Below are 21,541 nucleotides of genomic sequence, written 5' to 3'. Positions count from 1 at the left end.
CTCTCTCTCTCTCTCTCTCTCTCTCTCTCTCTCTCTCCCTCTGTCTTCCAGTGTTGAGGAAAGACCAGAAAAAGCTGCTATAAAAAACACAAAAAGCGGGGTTGGGGATTTGGCTCAGTGGTAGAGCACTTACCTAGGAAGAGCAAGATCCTGGGTTCGGTCCCCAGCCCCAGAAAAAAAAAACAAAACACACACACAAAAAGCAAAACAAAACAAAAAAATTGATCTCAGACCAAATCAGAAATCATTCTGACCAAATCAGAAAAATTTCTTGAAGAGCTGTTTTTGCTCTCCAGAGCTCTCCAGGTAGCTCAGCTCTCGCTGGAGGAAATTATAAAGAACTATAAAGGAAATTATAAAGTTCTGCTAACTCCTCTCACACAGACCAAAAGCCCCTGTCTTTAAATTTACATATCAATTCACTTATTTATTCCAGGTTCCCCTTTGATTATCCTACTAATGGGCACCCTGTAACCCCAGCCTGCCCTTTGGTTCTTAGAAGACAGCAAATACAGTTTCTTTTAACATTGCAAAAGAATTCAGAAATCGGTGTGCCTTAGTTAAGCCCAGATGACAAACTAGTTTGGTGGGACCCTGCCCTGAAATTATGTCCACCGTGCACCATTTCCGACACACCAGAGTCAAACCTTGCACTGTCCTAGGCTGACTCAGGAACCTGCCTGCCTTTGTGTCTTTCTGAGAAGCTGGTTCATACTGTAGCTGCCTCTGTTCCTTTAAATTCGTGAAACCCCTCATAATTCATATTGCACCCTTATATTGTTGCATAGTTTGAGAAATTATGTATTTTCAAACTCATGTATTTAGAGCTCTTTGCCATAACCTTAAAGACTGTCCTGAAGGTTCCAGTGTTTACCATTTTGCAGAGATATAGCCCCACCCCCTACTCCTGGACTCCTGTACTGGTTCTAATTCTCCTGGAGTCATTAATGTTAACAGAGAGGACTTTCCTCAGAAGAATGTGGAATATGTGCAATACTATACAAACTAGCCTTATGCCTACAGCAGCCATTGACACTCCTGGAGGCTCACATCTGGGCCCTGTGCCAGGGATAGGAACCATGTCATTCTGTCCCCACTGGGGCCACACAGGGCTCAGCACTGACTATAATCATTAGAGCTTCAAGGAAGAAGTCTAGTGCCTTTTAGGAACATAGCCTGCCCCAGCATAGAGTTCTCCGTTCCTTGCCTGTCTGGCCCTGCTCCCAAGGACCCTAGCCCTTGGCTATAGCACCCAGAGCAAATTTGTCAAGGCTGTATAGGCAAAGGCCCTCCCACTCCCAGTAGGGACATTTTTTTGACCCTAAAGCCATCTACCCAGGGGCTCATCTCACCATCCCCACACAAGAGGCCACAGACATCTAAGTCTGAGTAGGGGGAGGGACCAGGAAAGGACCAGGTTAAATCCTGCTGTGTTGACCTCAAGGGAACAGTGGGGGTGGGGAGTGGGGGAAATCTCACTAGGGCCAGGGAGCTCCGCCAGGTCTGGGAGGGAGGCTATCACTTGAGGGCGGGGCAGGGGCGGGGCAGGGGGGGCAGTGAGGTAATTTCCGTGCTCTGTCGTCAGAGGTCTGAGTCGCCCCAGGGGCAGAATCGAAACTGATCGCTGCTCTAAGTCGATGCTGGTGCACTGGGTAAGTATGGGGTGGTGGCTGGGGGCTGGAGGGGCCGCCTAGAGAGGTGTGAAGACCACCCCCTTTGCCTGCAAATGGGCAAGATCAGTGGCTTCAGACAGACCCTAGCATCGGACAACTCCATGGACCCCTCTTCCTGCTTCTCCAGCTGCAGGGTATGGGGTTCTAGCTCTGATGATTTAGAAAACTCACAGGAGTGCAGGGAGGGACTGCAGGCTTCGCCTGTTGCTCATTCTACTTAAAACATAATCTTTGTACCTCAAGGTTTCCCTTCAAAGTTTAGAGTGCTAGGGTATAGGTCAGTCGTAGATTATTTGTGTAGAAAGCCTGGGTTCCATCCTCAACACTGGGGGAGAAGGTGTGGGGGGAGGGAGGGAGGGAAGGAGGGAGGGAGGGGGAGAGAGAGAGAAAGTTCCCCTTAGACCTGACTAGGTGTTTTCAGGGAGCTGGCTATTCTCTCTCCCATCCCTGCTGGGTGATATTAACTCAGACTCTGGGCTCTGGGCATTGCTTCCCCTTCTGGCATCTCCGTGGGAGCTCTGATGAGGACTATCCAACCTGGATAGAGCGGGACTTCTGCAAGGCTGTGCCCTCCCCTCCTGAGGCTCCTGTTGCCAAGTCCAGGTGGGCTACAGTAGTCCCAATAGCCAACTAGCAGGTCTCAAGAAAGGGGGTACTCTTTTTCGGACAGCCAGAATCATGAAACTTGAGGAGTGAAGGAGCCCCAGAGGTACTAGATGGGGGATTCTGTGTCCTCCCAACTCCCTTCTTTTACCCACTGCCACTTGGGCAGGCCTTTCAGGAGGAAAGGTTGAGTTGGAGTTCCAGTGGACTTCCCCAACAAGCCAAAATTGGGCAGAAGTCTCTGTCCTACACCTGACAGAGAGGTAGGTCCTACTTGACCTTGGGCTGACTTGCTTCTCTTGTCCCATTGTCTCTCCAGGGCTAACAGTTTCAGCAGAACAGCTGCCCAGAAACGTTGCTCACAATCCTGAAGGACCTGGCCCTCATCTGACATGGCATCCGTGGGGTGTGGCCTGAGGTCGACCAGCACATCCACCACCAATGGGCTATCCTTGGCTGAACTCTGTGCTAAGGTAGACCTTCACCTGGGCTGCTCCCGCTGTACTGAGTACCTCAATGAGAGCACCTATATTCTACGTGAGGTAGAGCATACCTGCTCCAGGGAGATCTTGCTGGCCCGCTTCAAGCAAGCAGCCAAGAACAAGGTCTGGCGTAAGGTGGGCCTCAGGCCCAGCTTTCCAATACCTGTGCGCTATCAAGTCTGTCGCTATTATAGCCCAGGGTTGGGCTGTAAGCGGCACTGGAACAGATGCACTTTTGCCAGCAGCCCAGAGGAGGCACTGGTCTGGACATTTGAGCTCAAGAACAACCTTACCCGACTGAAACTGAAAGAGGCTGTGCAGGGCACCAGAGCCCCAGATAGGCTGCAGACCCCAGCCGACACCATCCGAGCAGAGTTTGGTGGCCACTTCCAGCTGCTCTGTGCCCTGTGCTTCAAGTGTCGTCCCCCATGCCTCTGCCCCGTGGATTCCAGGGGCCATTGCCCTAAGCACCAAATCTGCCCCACACTCCTTATCCATGTTATAGTTGAGGGCCAAAAGCGACAGTTTGTGGAGGTGCGTCCACTGCCACAAAAAAGGCATCCTTTAAACTACTGCATGTTTGTGGGCCGTGGGGTACCATGCCGCCACGGGGCCTCACGCTGTGGGTATGCACACAGTGCTGTGGAGATGGCTGTGTGGAAGGCTGAGCAGCTGGATGGGCTTCAGAGAGGAGATCTGCTCACATACCCTCTCTTTGGGGAAGACAAACAGAAAGCCAGCCATGGTCAGCCTCCTGCGGTCAAACTATACTGCCATGCCTGCCTGGTCACCTGTAGTTCTCAGGAGGCATTTGAGAACCACTGCTCCTCCCTGGAGCACGCACAGATGGTGGCCTTTGACCAGGTTGTACCCCGGAAGCACCGTGCCCCACCAATGGGGCTCTCCAAGTTCGAGCTCTGCCCCAGGTAAGGAGAATTGCATGGAAGTCTAGGCTAGCCTGAGGGATTATGAGGCCCATGAGGCCTGGGACCTGCCTATCATTTCCTGTGCCCTCTGCATGTCAAGTTAGTACTGCAGTAGCCCCTGAAAGAAGGTACCTTGGGCCAGCCCTTGTCCTGGATATTCAGGGTATAGAGAAAATGAAACCCCTATGCAATCCATTCCTGCTCCCCATACAGGCCAGGGTTGGGCTTAGAGGGTTGGACCTCCATGAAGTCCTCCTGCTGACATCATCATCTTTTTAGACCTGACCTCTGTGAGTATGGAGAGGTCTGCATCAAGGCCCACTCAAAACAGGAGTTACAGGAGTGGGTTCAGCGGGCACAAGACATGGAGCTGCGAGAACAGGCCGCCTGGCAGGACGGGCTGGTACCTTACCAGGCACGACTTCTTGCAGAATACCGGCGCAGCAGCAAAGAGGTCTTGGTGGTAAGTGGAGACTTGTGGGTGGGTGGGGGTGGGTCCATGGCTACCGTGCTGAAAGCCCAGCTTCTTTGTGCAGATGGCTGAGACCGTCCATGGAGTGTCTGTCACTTGCCAACAGCCACTGGTGCATCAGGCCCAGGAGAAGATCCAGCACAAGTGGGTGTTCACCATCCACTCTGAGGTAAGGGTCAGGCAGCCCTGAGATGGCAGGTCTTACGGGTATCCCTAGGCTTGGCTGGAGGGATTCCCAGGGTGTTAAGGCCTACAAGCGGGCAGATACCGAAAGCATGCGATTTGAAGTGGATGCTGTCAGTGCCTCCGCTTCTGTGTCTATGTGACCCTAGGACAAACCTTACAGCCTCTCTGCCTCAAGTTTCCTCCGCAATGACAGGACCGTGGCACCCTCACTTTATGGATGGGATCACCCAATGGAGGAAATTAACCAATACGAGAAACAAAAGTGTGCCAGTGTCTGGCACCTAGAGAGTTGAATATGACTTGTGATTACAGGACCCTGAAAACCCCAGCTACTCATCTCTTTTTTAAATATCTTCTGGGCCTTAGGCAAGGTCCATGAGCAGAGGCAGAAACCAGGGCAGACTGAGCAGTCTAAGTGTCCCACACTCAGAAAGTAGCAAGCTGCCTTTCTCAGGAGGGTGGGAAGGGTCAGGGTTGAAGGAGTCACCACGGGGCCTCGACACGGTCTCAGGACCCATTCCACACTCTGTGGCCTATTTCCCCCTCCAGGATCCCTTGCTACACGTGGCCCTACTCAAGCAAGAGCCTGGAGCAGCCTTCTCACTGGTGGCCCCCCATCTCCCACCACACCAGCTCTATGCACAGGGAAAGCACTTCTGTGTGCCCAACTCCCCAGCCCAATTCCAGGTAGGGGTGCTTGTGCAGGCTGCCTCCTTTGGCAGCTTCGAGCAATGGGTCGTCTTTGACTTCGGTCGCAGGCCAGTGCTTCTCCAAAAGCTGAAGTTGCAGCTAGGCCAGACACACAGCCTGGGGCTCAATGGGAAGCCAGCACCAAGCCACCCCCAGGAGCGGGAATGCTGGCACACAGGCAACCGCCATGTGGTGCTTGAGGTAGATTGGACACCTGAGCAGGAAGCCCTGATGGCCAAGTACAAGTTACCCTCCCTGGCCCTGGAGTTCAGTCACAATGTTGTGGTCTGGGGGCCCATCTCTCGTACGAACTACCGACAGAGGATGCACAAATTTCTCTATGAAGAGGAAGCAGCCCAGCAGCAGCTGGTAGCCAAGTAAGTGGGTCAGTGGGCTATCCCGAGTGGCCCAAATCTGGACTTAGAAGATGGGTCTTTGACTATGGTCTAGAAAGCTGACCTATAACTTTCTAACAGGCTGGCTATGAAGGGCCAGGTGTCCCTGAAGACAGCACTGGAGACACCAGCACTGGGCATGCTCTTTGCACCACCAGGGGCCCTCTATGCCGAGGTCCCCTTCCCCTCCTCTCTGTTGCCAGACACTGACCAGGGCTTCCTGATGAGCCGAGCAGTCAGCACAGCCCTTGTGGCTCCTGCGCCTGCGCCGGACAGTAAAGTATACCAAGTGCGGCTGGAGGCACGGGCCAGTTCAGAGCATGCACTGTGGCTGCTGTTACCAGCACGATGCTGTATGGCTTTGGGGCTGCAGGCACAAGACAGCCCTGTCTTGGAGGTGCAGTTCCAGATCGACCCCCTGATCTTCCGGTTCTGGCATCGGGCAGTTGATGCACTGCCTGAGGTGTGCCTGGTTGTTCCTGACCTGCCCGCCTGCACCCTGCCCCACCCCTGGCCCACCCCGCCCTCATTCCGTGGCAATCACAAACAGAAGCTGGCTGTGGGGCTCATCGCGGGCAGAAGACCGGAGGGCTCAAAGCACATTCCGCCGCTGCTCATCTATGGCCCCTTCGGCACTGGCAAGACCTACACGTTGGCCATGGCAGCCCTTGAGGTTGTCCAGCAGCCCCACACCAAGGTGCTCATCTGCACACACACCAACAGGTGAGCCCAGAGTTCCTTCCGGGTTGCTCACCGCTGCCCTGTCTCTCAGAGCATCCATCTGATTCCTATGGAGTTGTGAGTGCCTTTCCACAAACCCTAGACCAAGGAGAGTGTTGTAGTAGTGATGTGATTTGGCCTACCCCATGTTTCCTGGGCAAGGTTTTTTTGTTTTAAATATAGAAACAGGCTATTCAAGAAGTTCCTCTTTTGGGGTTGGGGATTTAGCTCAGTGGTAGAGCGCCTGCCTAGGAAGCGCAAGGCCCTGGGTTCGGTGCCCAGCTCCGAAAAAAAGAAAAGAAAAAAAAAAAAGTTCCTCTTTGATGATTGTGCGGGTTTTTTATTTTTATTTTTTTTATTTTTTATTTCCCTAATAACACATATTACAGGCACGGAGTCCTCCTTTAGCCCAAAGTATGGGGTGGAAGGAAGAGCCCAGGACAATAGCCACGTGTCCTGAGCCAATTTCTAGGCTGAGCTGGAGAGTGGCAAGGCTGCTGTTGCTTACCTGGAAGACCCTAGGCAGTACTTCCTTGGCCTCTTGACTCTCTAGCTCTGCTCCTGGGGGTCAGGCCACCAATTCTTGTTGCCAAAGCTTGCAGTATCCGGGAGCTGTATTCAGGATTAGTGTCAGCCCCTAGCGATGGGTGATCTCAGGCCACTAGCTATCTCCCCCCACCACCCCTTGCCCTCAGTTAAGAGATTGCCTTCTCTAAGCTATCCCTGGCTACCCAGGCTCTCCAAGTCTTGCCCCACTTATCTTCAAGCTCTGACCTTCTCTATGCCTTTGCTGTTTGTCCTGTTTGAGAAAATTTGAGTCCCTGGGCAAGACTCCCCCTTCTGTCTGCCTTATGAGTGTCCCTGGCATCCAGGCAAGGCTGCACACGAGTTTTAACCAGCAGCCTGAGTCCTAAAGCAGCAGCCCATAGTGCCTCACCCTTCCTACAGCGCTGCAGACATCTATGTCCGGGAGTATTTCCACGGCTATGTCAACAGTGGCCACCAAGAAGCGGCTCCACTCAGGGTGATGTATGCAGATCGTCCTCCAAGACAGACGGATTCAACCACATTGCAGTACTGCTGCCTAACTGAGGACCGCCAGGCCTTTCGCCCACCCACATTCCCAGAGCTGTTACGACACCGTTTGGTGGTCACCACCACCTCTCAGGCTCGTGAGCTCCAGGTGCCAGCCGGCTTCTTCTCCCACATTTTCATTGATGAGGCAGCCCAAATGCTGGAGTGTGAGGCCCTTATCCCACTCTCCTATGCCTTGACGCTGACCCGTGTAGTGCTGGCAGGGGACCACATGCAGGTCACACCTAGGCTCTTCAGCGTGCCCAGGGACAAGGCAGCAGGGCACATGCTGCTGCACCGCCTCTTCCTGTACTACCAGCAGGAGGTACACAAGATCGCCCAGCACAGTCGCATTGTCTTCCACGAGAACTACCGTTCGACGGCAGCCATCATCAACTTTGTCTCCCGTCATTTCTATGTAGCCAAGGGCAACCCCATCCAGGCCAGTGGCAAAGTCCCACGTCACCCCCAACACTACCCTCTCATGTTCTGCCATGTGGCAGGCAGCCCTGAGCAAGACATGTCCAGGACATCCTGGCTTAACTCAGCTGAGGTCACACAGGTCGTGGAGAAGGTGCAGGAGATCTACAACACTTGGCCTCATTGCTGGGGACCCCGGGAGCAGAGACACATCTGCGCTGTCTCTCATGGTGCCCAGGTAAGCTGTCTCCTCTGGTCTTTACTTTCTTTACCTGTGAGGGCTGTTTTGTTCCTTTCCAGGCTGATCCATATAATTATACCAGGGTGGGGGTGTCTAGGGATTGGTAGGAGGGCCCGTTTCTTACTGGATGACTAGAACCCTGGGCTTGTCTGCAGGTTAGTGCACTGAGGCAGGAACTAAGGAGGCGGAACCTTGGTGAGGTGTCTGTGGGCAGCTTTGAGATCCTGCCAGGTAGGTGACAGAAATGTGGGTCAGAGGCTGGCTTAATAGGGAGGCAGCTCCCAGACCATTCCTTGGATGTGCATATATACGGTGGGACTGAGGTGGCCAGGCTGCTGGTCCTTCTTGGCCATCTGGCCCTTGTCTCCCACAGGGCGTGAGTTCCGGGTGGTGGTACTGAGCTCTGTCCACAACCGAAACAGTCTGCTCAGCCCTGGGGCACCAACCTCAGAGTTCTTTACTGAGCCCCGTGTGCTGAACACAGTCATGACCCGTGCCCAGTCTCAGCTGGTGGCTGTGGGAGACGCCGTGGCTCTCTGTTCCTCTGGAGCCTGCAGAAAGCTCTGGAAAAACTTCATCCGTGAGTGCATAGAGCATCATAGCATCTTCCCAGAGGATCTGTCGCTGGAGCAGATAGAGCAGGGTGTGGCCCAGAGACAGAACTGGGCCTCGTTGATGCTCAGAGCTTGGGACACAGAGGCGGAACACAAACCCACTGCACAGGACCTCCAAAGGCCCATAGCTGAAGGGACCATGGTCACAGTGAAGGCAGAGACTAGAGCCAGGGCAGCAGCCACAGCACAGACCGAAGCAGTAGCAGCAGGGGGCACAGCAAGAAGGAACTCAGCCTCTACAGATGCAGCCGCAGAAGTGTCCACCCTGGAAGGGTATGAGGAAGACTCCGAGTCTGACTTATGGCCCTCCGACTGGGAGCTCAATGCTGATGATGCCATCCTGAAGGAACTCCTAGATGAGAGCCGGCAAATGACTGTGACTGTGAGGGAGGACGGACTTCTGGACACCATGGTTTGCCCTGCATCCTCACAAAAGGCCCGACAATACATAAACCTACCCTCATCTGCGCTGCGGAAGTACCTGCGTCTAGACCCCAAACAATACCGCCGCTGCAGCTTCCTGCAGGAGACCTTTGAGAGAGCATTGGCCACTCCACTGGATGACATGGCCTCTAGCCCTATCCAGGTCAGGGGTCGTCTGAACTGTGGGATGGCCTTCACAGGGGATGAGGTGCTAGTACAGATCCTGGGACCAGCAGTCGATGACAAGAGCATCCCTGGAAGCCTGCTGGGTCGTGTGATGGGCGTGCTGAAGAGGAGGCGGCGTGAACTGGCCTTCGTGTGTCGGATGGATGAGTGGGACCCCCACATTATGATCCCCATCAATAGTTCTGTGACTAAGATTTTTGTGGCAGGGTTGAAGGACCCACAGCAAGTTCCCATCCACTGCCTCATTGAAGGCAAGGTAAAGCATGTGAGGCACGAGACTCTCAAGCGGGAGGACCGGAGCACCCGACTTTTCTGGGTCCGCATCGTCCTTTGGCGGGAACGTTTCTACTATCCACTAGGCATTGTGCTGGAGGTGCTGCCCAAGGCTGTCACCTGGGAACAGGGCCTTCATATCCTTGACCTAGAGCATGGCCTGAAGGCCCACACACCAGACCCAGCTTCTGTTTCCAAGGCTTTGCAGAAATACCACTCAGAGATAGACATGGCCGCTAGTCACCGAGAGGACTACCGCCGCTTCCTGACCTTCACTGTGGACCCCCAGGGTGCCTGCAACCTCGATGACGCTCTTAGTGTCCGGGACCTAGGCCCAGTGTATGAGGTGGCAGTGCATATTGCTGATGTGGCCAGCTTGGTGCCCAAGGATGGGGCGCTGGATGTGGAAGCCCGCCAGCAGGGCACTGTGTTCTATGCCCCCAGCAGGGAGCCAGTTCTCATGCTACCCGCCAGCTTGTGCCAGGAGGCGCTCAGCCTTCTACCAGGTCAGGACCGCCTTGCCATTTCTCTCTTCCTCACCATGGAGAAAGGTGGTGGTGGCCAGATCAGGAGTCTGCGATTTGCACCCTCCATAGTCCGCTCTGACCGCCAGCTGTCGTACGAGGAAGCCGAAGAACTGATCAAGAGACACCCTGGGGCTGGCCTGAAGCTACCAGCCCACCTGGACTCTGTGGAGGCCTGCGTTGTGGCTGCCTGCTACTTCTCTTGGATGTTACGTCGTCAACGCCTCCCAGCTGACTGTTACTATGAGCCGCCAGATGAGGACAGTGTGCTGGGCTTCCGCACAGCCCACATCATGGTCCAAGAGTACATGATCCAGTTTAACAGCCGTGTGGCCGAATTCCTTGTGGGCGATAAGCACACACAGACGCTCACACCACTAAGGTGGCAGCCCACACCCAGTAGGCAGCAGCTTGACAGTGTTTTCAAGAAGCACAGAGGACTGGTGCCTCTGTCGCTGCACCTGTGCCACCACTCGAACACCCACTATACCCCCAACAAGCGGCTGTACCTCCTGACTTCCCTCTGGAAACAAGTGCAGCTTGCAGCTGGTACTCGGGACTACAGCCAGATGGTGGACCTTATTGCTACAGAGGACATGCACCCTTCGCTGGCTCCTGCTTGCCTGGACTTCCGAAGGGCTCTAGGCCGCTCTGTGTTTGGTCGCTCCAGCCAGGGTAGGCAGCGACCTGCTGGCCACTACTCACTGCAGGTGGATTGGTACACATGGGCATCCTCACCCATCCGTAGGTATCTGGATGTGGTGCTGCAGCGGCTAATCCTGCTGGCACTAGGCCACAAGAGCTCTACATATTCTAACAGGGACATCGATGGGCTCTGCCAGGACTTTAGTCGCCAGTATGCGTGTGCCCAGAGCTACCAACGGCGGGCCTGCAGCCTGCACCTCGCCATCCAGCTCAAGACCCAGCCTCAAAACAAGCTGGGCTTTGTGGTGGATGTCGAGACGGGTGCCCGCTGCTTCAAAGTGCTTTTTCCTATAAATCGGGAAACCCTGCCTGATCCCTGCCCTATCCACTACCATTCCCTGCAGTTAGCTGAAAACCCCGAGGAGCTTGTGGGCCAGACAGGCTTGCGGCTTGTATGGCGGCGCCGCACGTACTCGGTGCAGGCTTCCAAGCTGCCTTTACCACATCTGGGCACAAGTTTTGATCCACTCACCCAGACTATAGACGCAGCCCTGTGGATGAAGCTACTGGTGCTGCTGAAGGAGGAGCGCTGGCCTGAGGTCGCTGCCCTCATCCAGGAGCAAGATAAGCTTTCTCGTCAAAGGGAGAAAGCACAGGTACACCAGAGCCGCTGTGGACACTTTATAGAGGTGGCCTATGAGCTGGGCAGTGGAGATACCCTGCAGGTTCAGCTCGGTTCCAGCCTGCAGCGGGGCTTCCTGGCACCAACCCTGCAGCTGTGGACCGTGGTACCTGGCTTCAGCCTATGTCTGGAGCACATGGAACGGCCGGGTGACTGCTTTTCAGGCCATGTGCACCAGCCCCTGCAAGACCAGTACCTCGAAGTCAGCCAGTACTCAGGTGTGTGGGGGCCACGCTGTGCCCTGGAGTCGCTCATGAGTGCGGTTGCAGAAAATGACTCCATCGTGCTGCAGGATGTGCATATCTACTGGGACACATCACAGGAGCAACTGCAGGGTACCTTCCAGCTGGAAGCTGCTTTTCTCCAGGAGAAATGTATCAACATCCACTTTGGCTGTTGCTACCTGTGCATTCGGCTCGAGGGGCTCCCTCTTCCCCTGGCTAGCTCACTCCCTGGACCTAGTGACCTTGGCCCCTTCCTGAACATTGACCCCAATACATATACCTGGGTGGCCCATGGGCTGTCTGGTGACTGGGACCATGAACTGGCTGGTGACTGGGACCAGGAGTGTGTGGATGATCGGCAGGAAGTTCCCAAACAGGTACATTTCTTCATCCACCACATGACCATGGAGAAGGTTCCAGAAGAGGTGCTGAGACCTAGCACTCGGTTCACTGTGGAAGTGCTATCTAAGCAGCTTCCTGACCTGTGAGTAGCTCCTATCACCTGAGGTCAGGGAGAAGGTCCCTGGGCTGAGGTCCAGCACCAGGACCTCCTTGTGCCTGGGAGGACACGGTTCCCTCCCTAGGGAAATCCTGTTCACTTTCTGGTATCCTTTCTTACCCCTCCTTCCCTCCCCTAGCCGCAAGGAAGAAGCTGTGCGTGGACTGAAAAACGCATCCCCACTGGTCATTAGCATCGCCTTGGGCTTGCCGATCCTTGAGCCCCATTGGCCGATCCCTGAGCCCCGTCACCAGATATCCTGGCCCCGTCACCAGATATCCTGGCCCCGTCACCCAATATCTGGGCCCTGTCTCCCAGTATCTGGGCTCTGTCTCCCAGTATCCGGGCTCTGCCATCCAATCCCTGAGCCCTGTCGCCGCGGCTGGCCTCCCCAGCATTCTTCCCGCAAGGGTAGGTCTGCCCTTAGCTTTTCCACCTCTCCCCAGTGCATGGTGCTCAAATGACCCCATGGCTTCTGCTACACCTACACCCCCCACCCCAGTACCTACCAGCAGGTTCTTGGAGCGGAAGAACTACAACATCCCCGGTGGACATCATAAGCTGAACCAGAGCCAGGACAAGGCTGTCAGGAGTGCTCTGCAGAAGCAATTCACAGTCATCCAGGGCCCACCAGGTGGGGTCCATTTGCAGGAGCCCCTGCAGGAGGAGGGACTGCCCTGTGTGGGCAGATGTGGCCATAGGAACTCACCCTGTCCTCTCTCCACAGGCACAGGGAAGACGGTTGTGGGCTTCCACATCGTGTACTGGTTCCACAGGTCAAACCAGGAGCAGATGCCAACTGGCAGCAGCCCTAGTGAAGAGGAAAAACTGGGGGGCCCGTGTGTCCTATACTGTGGTCCCTCCAACAAGTCCGTGGATGTCCTGGGAGGTGTGTTAGGGATGAAGTGTGGGACTGCCAGAGGGCTCTGGGCACTGAGTTGCAGCCTCACATCTTCACTTGCCCTAGGACTGCTCCTGAGGAAGAAGACGGAGATGAGGCCCCTGCGTGTGTATGGGGAACAGGCAGAGGCCACTGAATTCCCGCTGCCAGGAGTGAGCAACAGGAGTCTGTTTGGCAAGATCTCTCAGGAAGGAAGACCGAATCAGAGCCTCAGGTATGACACCTCTGTCTCTGCTGGGACTGAGGCAAGGGGACCTCCACTAGCCAGGGTTTCACCAAGGTCCTGCCTTCTAGGAGTATTACCCTTCACCACCGGATCCGCCAGGCCCCCAACCCGTATGCAGCAGAGATCAGAAAATTCGATGCCCAGCTTCGGGAAGGGAAAATATTCTCAAAAGATGATCTTTTGGTGTAAGTGGTGGTCTTGTAGGTGGGGCTACCCATTGGCAAGCTCACTGGATGACACGAATTGCCTACCTTGTATAGATACAGGAGAGTCTTGGGGAAGGCACGCAAATATGAGCTCGAGCGGCACTCAGTCATCCTGTGCACATGCTCCTGTGCAGCATCAGGAAGCCTGAAAGCTCTCAATGTTCGACAGATCCTTATTGACGAGGCAGGCATGGCCACTGAGCCAGAAACCCTTATTCCGTTGGTGTGCTTCTCAAAGACCGAGAAGGTGAGGGTTGTGGGGATCTAGTGCTCCCGCCTGGATTCCTGGGGGCAGCTGATGCCGGGATGCTAAGTGTGAGCATTAAAGATGGCCAAGAAGTTGGGATGCTTCTGGCTCCAAAGCTGTCAAGGTCATAACTATCTTTGCATCCAGGTGGTTCTGCTGGGAGACCACAAGCAGCTTCGGCCTGTGGTCAAGAACGAACAGCTGCGAAACCTGGGGATGGACCGGTCACTCTTTGAGAGGTACCACAGGGATGCCATCATGCTGGACACACAGTACCGTATGCATAAGGACATCTGCTCCTTTCCCTCCATGGAGTTCTATGGGGGAAAGCTAAAGACCTGGTCCGACCTGAAGCGTCCACCCAGCCTCCTAGGTCATGTCGGCAAGCAGAGCTGCCCCGTCATCTTCGGCTCTGTGCAGGGCTACGAGCAGAAGCTGCTGGTGTCCACCGAGGAAGGCAATGAGAACTCCCGGGCCAACCCGGAGGAGGTAACAGAGGTGGTAAGTGTCAGAGCGACTCCATGGTGTTTGGTGGGTCGGTGAAGGACTCCTGGTGGAGGGTGAAGGCCAAGGAAAGCTTCAGTGGGCCAGAAGGCTGGGTCGAGTGAGGCCCCTGAGCTCAGGACAGAAGAGGGACTGGGTGGGTTCCAGCTCCGTCTGCCCTCTTACCTACTTAGGTCCGAATCATCAAGCAGTTGACCCTGGACCGGACAGTGGATCCCAAAGATGTCGCGGTCCTTACACCTTACAATGCACAGGCTGCAGCAATCAGCAGGGGCCTCATGCAAAGAGGGGTCACTGGAGTGACTGTGACCTCTATCACCAAGAGCCAGGGTGAGGCTAGCTCTAAGGAGGCCATATTTGTGTGGTGGTCAGCAGGGGGGCGGGCAGTGGGCGTAGAGCTGTGAATTCATCTAATATCCCCTCTCTGCCTTCCAGGGAGTGAGTGGCGCTATGTGATAGTGAGCACGGTTCGAACATGCCCCAGAAGTGATATGGACCAGCGGCCAACCAAGAGCTGGCTCAAGAAGTTTCTGGGCTTTGTTGTGGACCCCCACCAAGTAAACGTGGCCATCACCCGGGCCCAGGAGGGGCTGTGCATCATTGGTGAGGGTCTGCGAGTCTGGGGAAGGCTGGGGAAGGCTGGGGAAGGCAGTGCCTAGCATGCTCTGGAAAACACTAAGAGCCACCTTGACTCTTCCTTGCAGGGGACCACCTGCTGCTACGCTGCTGCCCACTCTGGCACCGTCTCCTAGGCTTCTGTGAGGCCCAGAACAGCCTCGTGCCTGCTGAGAGGGTGCGGGTCCAGAGAAAGTCTGCTCTGTCTTCGTGAGGAACCCCCACCTGCCCGGCCCTCGATGTGCCATCAGCTGATGTCCCTCATTCTTCTCTGCCAAAGGCCTGGGTGTATAGAGGATCACCACAGCTCACAGTCACAGCTCAAATTAGTCAACCACCTCTGCTTTCTTCTTGGGAAAGTCCCTGGTATTGGCTGCAGTCATGAAGCAGTGACAGTCTTATGGGTGGTGACTACTTCCTGTGCCGGAAGCAGGTTTAATAACGATGACCTTCCTGTTTGTGCTTGGACTTGAGGGGAAAAAGCTGGAGGCCAGTGCTTTTGCTTCCAACTGCCTTTGCTTAATGAATGGGACACCTCTTAGTGGCCACAGAGGACCCCAGGACATGCCCATGCTATTACAGGGACTCCTTAGAGGCTACACTTTGACGCTAAGATCCATCCATGGTTGCACTGAGCACCACATACTCATTTGTCTTATTTTCTAGTCTTAAAAACCTAAAGCCAGCATCTCTTACAGGGACACTCAGAGCAGGCAAGGAAACCTTCCCGGGAGAAAGACTTTTTCTCTTGCACTGTTTACTGCCTTGTATCCTGCAGGGCTGCCCGCTAGCACAGGGGCAGGACGATCAGAGCTGAACCAAACGCTCACACAGCCCTACCTCCTGGGATGTGAAATAGCTGGCAGGCAGCAGGGAATGAGGTACCCAGTACCTCTGAGCCTGTGCTCCTTCACCATGCTTCCATACCTGTGTCCAGGGCTTTAGGGTGACCTTCCTGGCACCAACCTTTTCTACTAGACTGAGCAGGTGAAATCTCTCCCATCATGTCTCCCTCTTATACGTTCACCTCCTGGCAATTCCAAGGCTGGAATCAGCTCCCCCTTCAGTGTGACAACCCCCCCCCCCAATCTCCTGAGGTCAGAGATGCTGCAAGTGAAATATACACCAGGACAGCTGGGGTTCCTAAGGCCTGGCTGCGGAGCCTCCTGTGAGACTATCTGGTGTTTTCTACATTCCAATGAAGCTTCTACATTCCAATTTTTGTATCTTTTCTCAGGTTATGCCTTACATAACTGGATAATTTTATTATAAAAACTGCTCTGAAAGTTCTCGTGAGTGTTGTGTGGTGTGGGCAGGGGCGGACAGAGCTGGCCATCTTGTAGCTATTGAGTTGGTCAAAGGAGGAGTGGAGTTCAGAACTTGGGAACACGGTGAGGGGCGGTGGAAGTACCCCATATCTTATGGCTGAGAACATAGCTGCGTGGTCACAGGAAGCTAGTATAATTTAGCAGAGATGGACTGGAACCAGAGAGTTAAGTGTGTTGCTGTGGTCCCCAGGCTGAAGCAGGTCCAAAGTTCTTATGGTTGTGGCCTCAATTTCAACTTATCTGATCTGAAGTTGTCCTCTAGTGCCTGGGTCCATGGCCTCCCCCGAGCCAACTTGTGATACACACTTGTTTACCTCTCCCAGCACAGCTGACACAGGATTGGTGAGCCCAGGAGTAGATGGTGGAAGTTCCTAGAGACACTGTAAGGGAAAGAGGTTCCCAAGGCCTATGCACTTCCAGAGGGAGGGAGGAACAGCAGAGGGCACCAGCTTCACCTGCTTACTCATCCACTTAGGTCTGCAGATGAGACTGGCAGGGCTCTAGTGTCCTGGCCGTGTTCCCCAGGGAGCAGCTGGATCCAGAGTGCTAGGGGTGTGATAGGTGAGTATTACTATTAGTTGAAGATGAACAAGAAGTCGGGGTGCCTCTGGCTCAAGGAGCATTTCAAGAGTAGCCATAAATGAGTTGTGGAGTTTAGGGATGGATATGTACTAAATTAAGCAAGGCATTCATTCCTATGCCCCACCTAGAGTTAGGGAGGGCTTCTCGGAGAAAGGGCCTTGAACTTGATGGGAAGTAGTGAGGAATGATTTTAAGCTGGTATTTGTCTTAGGGCTTTACTGCTGTGAACAGCCACCATGACCAAAGCAACTCTTACAAAGGCCAGCATTGGGGCTGGCTTACAGGTTCAGAGGTTCAGTCCATTATCATCAAGATGGGAACAGGGCAACATTCAGGAAGGCATGTTGCTGGAGGAGCTGAAGATTCCACATCTTGTTCGGAAGGCAACTAAGAGATGACTGGCTTCCAGGTAGCTAAGATGGGGGGTCTCAAAGCCCACACCCACAGCAACACACTTCCTCCATGCCTACTCCAACAAGGCCATACTTTCTAATAGTGCCATTCCCTGAGCCAAGCATATTCAAGTCACCACTTTCAAACACACGTGTCTATGGGGGCCATACCTAGGCATAGCATAATGCAAAGTACATCTATTCCAACTTCAAAAGTCCCATAGTCTATAACAATCTCAACAATGTTAAAAGTCCGAAGTTCAAAGTCTCTGAGATTCATGCAATGTTTTGACTATAACAATCTCTTAAGAAATCAAAACCAAAAAAGCATATCACATACTTCCAACATCATGCAGGATATACATTACCATTCCAAAACTCCATAGTGAGGAAATCCTGCACCAAAGCAAGACCGAAAACGAGTTAGGCAAACTCCAGACTCTCTCCATGTGCGATGTCAAAGCGCTCTTCAGATTTCCAACTCCTTTCATCCTTGTTGACTGCTGTTGGCAGATTTGGCATTCAGCAGCAACAAATTTCATTCTCTTGGGCTGGTTCCACTCCCCATTAGCAGCTGTCCTTGGCAGGTATTACCATGGCCCTGGTATCCCAAACATCTTGAGGCCTCCAAGGCAAACTTCAATGTTACAGCTTCTTGTTCCAATGCCTGGGAGCCACATATGACTTTCTGGGTTTCTCAGAGGGGCTGGCATCACTTCTCCAGCTCTGCCCTCTTATAGCGCTCTAGGCTTGGGTTGATCCACTCCACTGCTGGTGCTGTTCTTGGTGATCATCCCGTGGTACTGGCATCTCCAATAGGTGTGGGTCTTCTGCTACAACTAGGCTTCACCAATAGCTTCTCATAGGCTCTCTTCATGGTGTTAAGCCTCACCTTCTTTGCATGACCCCTTCAGTCCTGGGCCATCAACTGCAACTGAGGCCTCATTCATCAATGGAATTCCCCAGCCCCTCATCGTGCCAAGCCTAACTGCTCTTCATGATTCCTTCATGCCTTCAAAACCAGTACCACTGGGTGATTCTCACACGTTACCAAGTTCAGCTGCAGTGTGAGGTACAACCTTGGCTATCTGTGGAACACAGCTTCTTTGTGCTTGTGCTCTCAGAAAAACACTTCCCAAAAGAGTTCATCTCAGTGATACTGGTCTTTCTCTCTCTCTCTCTCTTTCTTTTTTTTTTTTTTTTTTTTTTTTTTTTACTTTTATTTATTTACTCTCCATTAGTTTAAATCTGGGATGGGTACAGCATCACACGGATTCTGTGTCCAATGGCCTTTGCAGGAAGGTTGCTTCAGAATTTGGCACGAACCATGCCACTGTTTCCATGGGCCTGAGTTACTTTTCCCCAGATCACTCTGGTTTTGTTTGGTTTGCCTCCAGGAGTCACTGTATTGTTTTTTGCTTTGTACACAAAAGCACATCTCTTGCCTAAGTAGAACTGTTTCATCTCGGGCATAAATGTCTTCAATTTTAAGAAGAGCCGTGTGCTCTCTTTGGTTCCAGAGGCCTCGCTTGTAGCCAGCAAAATGGCCTTGCACCACAGCCTTCCAGACATACTTGTTTTTTAAGAAGTCCTGTTCCCAGCAGGCCTCCAAAGGCGCCAAGATGGTGGAAAGAGGATACTGGTCTCTTCTTAATCGCTAATTTCTTACCTCAGCTAACCAGCATCAATTGTCCCAGTAACCCCTTCTACTCTTGACTCTAAAGCCATAGCCACATAGCCAAAGTTGCCAAGTTCTGCTGTTTGCTTGAGCTGGAACAAACACACACACACGTACACACACACACACACACACACACACACACACACACACACACACACACACACACACACCAGCCCCTTCTATTACATTATCACCAGCTTTCTGTTTTCTAACTCCTTCACTGCCTAAGCTTGGCTGTCCTGGAATTTGCTTTGTAGATTGACCTTGAACTCAAGAGATCTTCATGGCTCTGTCTCCTGAATGCTGGGAATAAAGGCGTGTATCCACTATGCCTGGACTTAAGATTTTCTTTATCTGGAATTTGCTCTATATGAGGCTGGCCTTGAGCTCAGCCTCTGTTCTATCTCCTGAGATTAAAAGCACGTGTCACTGTGCTTGGGCCTAAGCTTTGCAATACCTCTATTCCTCAAAATCTTCATCAAAAGCCTGCGTCCTTCATTTCTGGATTGTAGTTCATTCCAGATTAAAAGTCCAAGTGAAAGCAATAACCAGATAATAATAATAATGCCTAGATACAACATTTCCTTCTTCAGCAAATTCATAAACAATGAACTTAGCTGGGAGGGGTCTTGCCCCAAAGTCATCATTTCCTTAATATATTTATCTCCTCGAACACAGGATTCCGGTCCATTTCATTCCTGGTGCCCTTTTATTATTACTTGAATCATACATTGTGTGTGTGTGTGTGTGTGTGTGTGTGTGTGTGTGTGTGTGTGTTTGTGTGTGTGTGTGTGTAAGCTTGTTTTGACTGATCAAAACGTTCTTCGTGAGAGGAAACCAAAGCCAAGGCTGGGCTTTTCTGAGACTTCCACTGTCAATGTGACTAATCAAAATCTCAAGTAGACTCTTCAGACAAGGGCAAAATGCATCCACATTCTTCACCAAAATATCACAAAAACAGTCACTCTGCCGCATTATTAATATTCTTCTCTTCTGAAACCTCTAGAGCCAGGCTTTCACAGTTCAAATCACCTTCAGCAACAAACTCTTCCATATTCCTACTAGGATAGCACATTGAGCCCCACATAAAACATTCCACTGCTTTCCAAATCCAAAGTCCCCAAATCCACATTCTTTCAAACAAAAGCATGCTCAGGCCTATCACGGCAATACCCCAGTACCTGGGACCAACTTCTAAGGGTTTTACTGCTGTGAACAGACACCATGACCAAGGCAACTCTTATAAGGACAGCATTTAATTGGGGCTGGCTTACAGGTTCAGAGGTTCAGTCCATTATCATCAAGGAGGGGACATGGCAGCATCCAGGAAGGCATGTTGCTGGAGGAGCTGAGGATTCTACATCTTGTTCAGAAGGCAACTAGGAGAAGACTGGCTTCCAGGCAGCTAGGATGAGGGTCTCAAAAACTCACACCCCCAGCAACACACTTCCTCCACACCTACTCCAACAAGGCCACACTTCCTAATAGTGCCACTCCCTGGGCCAAGCATATTCAAACCACCAAAGAATTGGACCTCAAGAAGAGAAGAAATCCCAGATCCCATTGGTAGTAGAGACACAACATATAGTGAAGGTGAGGCAGTGAGCCTTGGGAAGGCATTAGCACTAATGGGCAGTGCACAGGTTGGGAAATGGGCTATGTGAACCAGCTCCCAAGCACCTACTACAAGTAGCTCCGTTGTGTGTCCATCTCTAGGTTACATCTCTGGACCTGATGGGGCACAAGACTGTGTCACGGTTGGGGAATGAGAGTGCCAGGTTCTAGGCCCATGCATGCTTCCCTTAGCTAGTCCCCATTCTAGGTCTCTTGTCTCTGGTAGAGTTGCTATGACCAATACCTAGTCTCCACCCTACAACACACAGGCCACCATGAGTCGATTCAGGATCTCTAGGATGGCCCTAGCCTATATGTGCCCATAAGCAATTGGCACTTTGACCACATGCCACAGAGAATGACAGTCCTGATCTGCAGGAAACCTTTAGATACGTGGCTTATTACCCAAGCTGAGCCCCAAGTGGCAAAGCACATACCCAGTGGGAAAGTAGAGGGGTCTTTATTACGCTCATCCCCACTCAGGAAACCTCTTTGCCAGTGGGAGAGGATTCTCTGTCATCTGATCACCTAATCACCTGCCCCTGCCAGGCTTGGGAATGTCAGAATGACTACCACCCATGGTGGTATGTGGTGGGGAGGAAGCTGGGCTTAGAGTGTGATGTGTCAGCTCTTTATATTCCTTTAATTGACTCTGTTGCTTTGCTCAGGGTACAAAGTGCTATCACTCTGAACCCAGAGGTGACCAAACCTGCATCTACCTCGTGATTATTTGGGCATGTGCGTGTGCGTGTACGTGTGCGTGTTGACCTGGATGGAAGACCTTAGGTGCCCTGGACAGCAGTGAGGAAAGTGGTTACCTGTGTGGACTGAATGCCATCAGCTAGCCATTGAGGACAGTCAGTGCTGTAAGGGTGGCCACTTTTCAGAAGCTTGGAACCACTAAATGTCTTGGAGAGGTTCCTAGCCAGGCTTCCTTTCTGGGTCCCTCACACATGTGGGATGCCTATGACACTTCGGCTTACTTAGGGAGAGTGTAAGACCTTTATTTTAAAAGAAAGGCATCATTTGGTCCTGGGCATCCTTGCTCCAAGGCAGCTAGGATGCTAACACCAAAGCTATGACTGCCCTCAGTGGTGTCCAGACAGGCCCAAAGTATCATCTTCCTCAGAGAGCTCAACCTAGGAGGCAGGGAAAGAAATCTGGTTCTGGCTGTGGGGATGAGGGATACATAAGGTGCTGAGGCTGAGGGGCTGAGTTCCCTTGAAGAAGCCAGGAACCGGTGGCCAGCACTCCCTTGTTCCAGAGTCCAGCCTGGGGCTCTCCTGGAAGAGA

At 52.8% G+C, this 21,541-nt stretch overlaps 1 protein-coding gene across 5 annotated transcripts; it reads left to right on the top strand.

Moving 5' to 3' along the window:
• The first annotated feature begins 1,533 nt into the window (after positions 1–1,533).
• Helz2 (helicase with zinc finger 2) lies at positions 1,534–15,940 on the top strand. Of its 5 annotated transcripts, none has more exons than NM_001305276.1 (19): positions 1,594–1,652; positions 2,596–3,684; positions 3,964–4,147; positions 4,221–4,325; positions 4,892–5,409; positions 5,509–6,150; positions 7,096–7,879; positions 8,038–8,113; positions 8,256–11,937; positions 12,092–12,363; positions 12,455–12,586; positions 12,680–12,841; positions 12,920–13,067; positions 13,148–13,264; positions 13,340–13,532; positions 13,680–14,033; positions 14,210–14,366; positions 14,472–14,639; positions 14,741–15,940. In NM_001305276.1, exons 2-19 carry the CDS (start codon positions 2,669–2,671, stop codon positions 14,863–14,865), a joined length of 8,835 nt encoding a protein of 2,944 aa, NP_001292205.1. In that variant the 5' UTR covers positions 1,594–1,652; positions 2,596–2,668; the 3' UTR covers positions 14,866–15,940. The 5 variants fall into 5 exon arrangements, with proteins under 5 accessions (XP_063139513.1, XP_063139514.1, XP_063139515.1 ...); XM_039104695.2 differs by lacking the exon at positions 1,594–1,652 and adding an exon at positions 2,070–2,276; XM_063283443.1 differs by lacking the exons at positions 14,210–14,366; positions 14,472–14,639; positions 14,741–15,940 and having other exon boundaries at positions 1,534–1,652; positions 13,455–13,532; positions 13,680–13,881.
• The last annotated feature ends 5,601 nt before the right edge of the window (positions 15,941–21,541 follow it).

Source organism: Rattus norvegicus, chromosome 3, assembly GCF_036323735.1.
Source record: "Rattus norvegicus strain BN/NHsdMcwi chromosome 3, GRCr8, whole genome shotgun sequence".
NCBI classification, from domain to species: domain Eukaryota; kingdom Metazoa; phylum Chordata; class Mammalia; order Rodentia; family Muridae; genus Rattus; species Rattus norvegicus.
The sequence above is the reverse complement of the archived record's forward strand: the minus strand, read 5'-3'. Positions and strand labels throughout refer to the sequence as shown.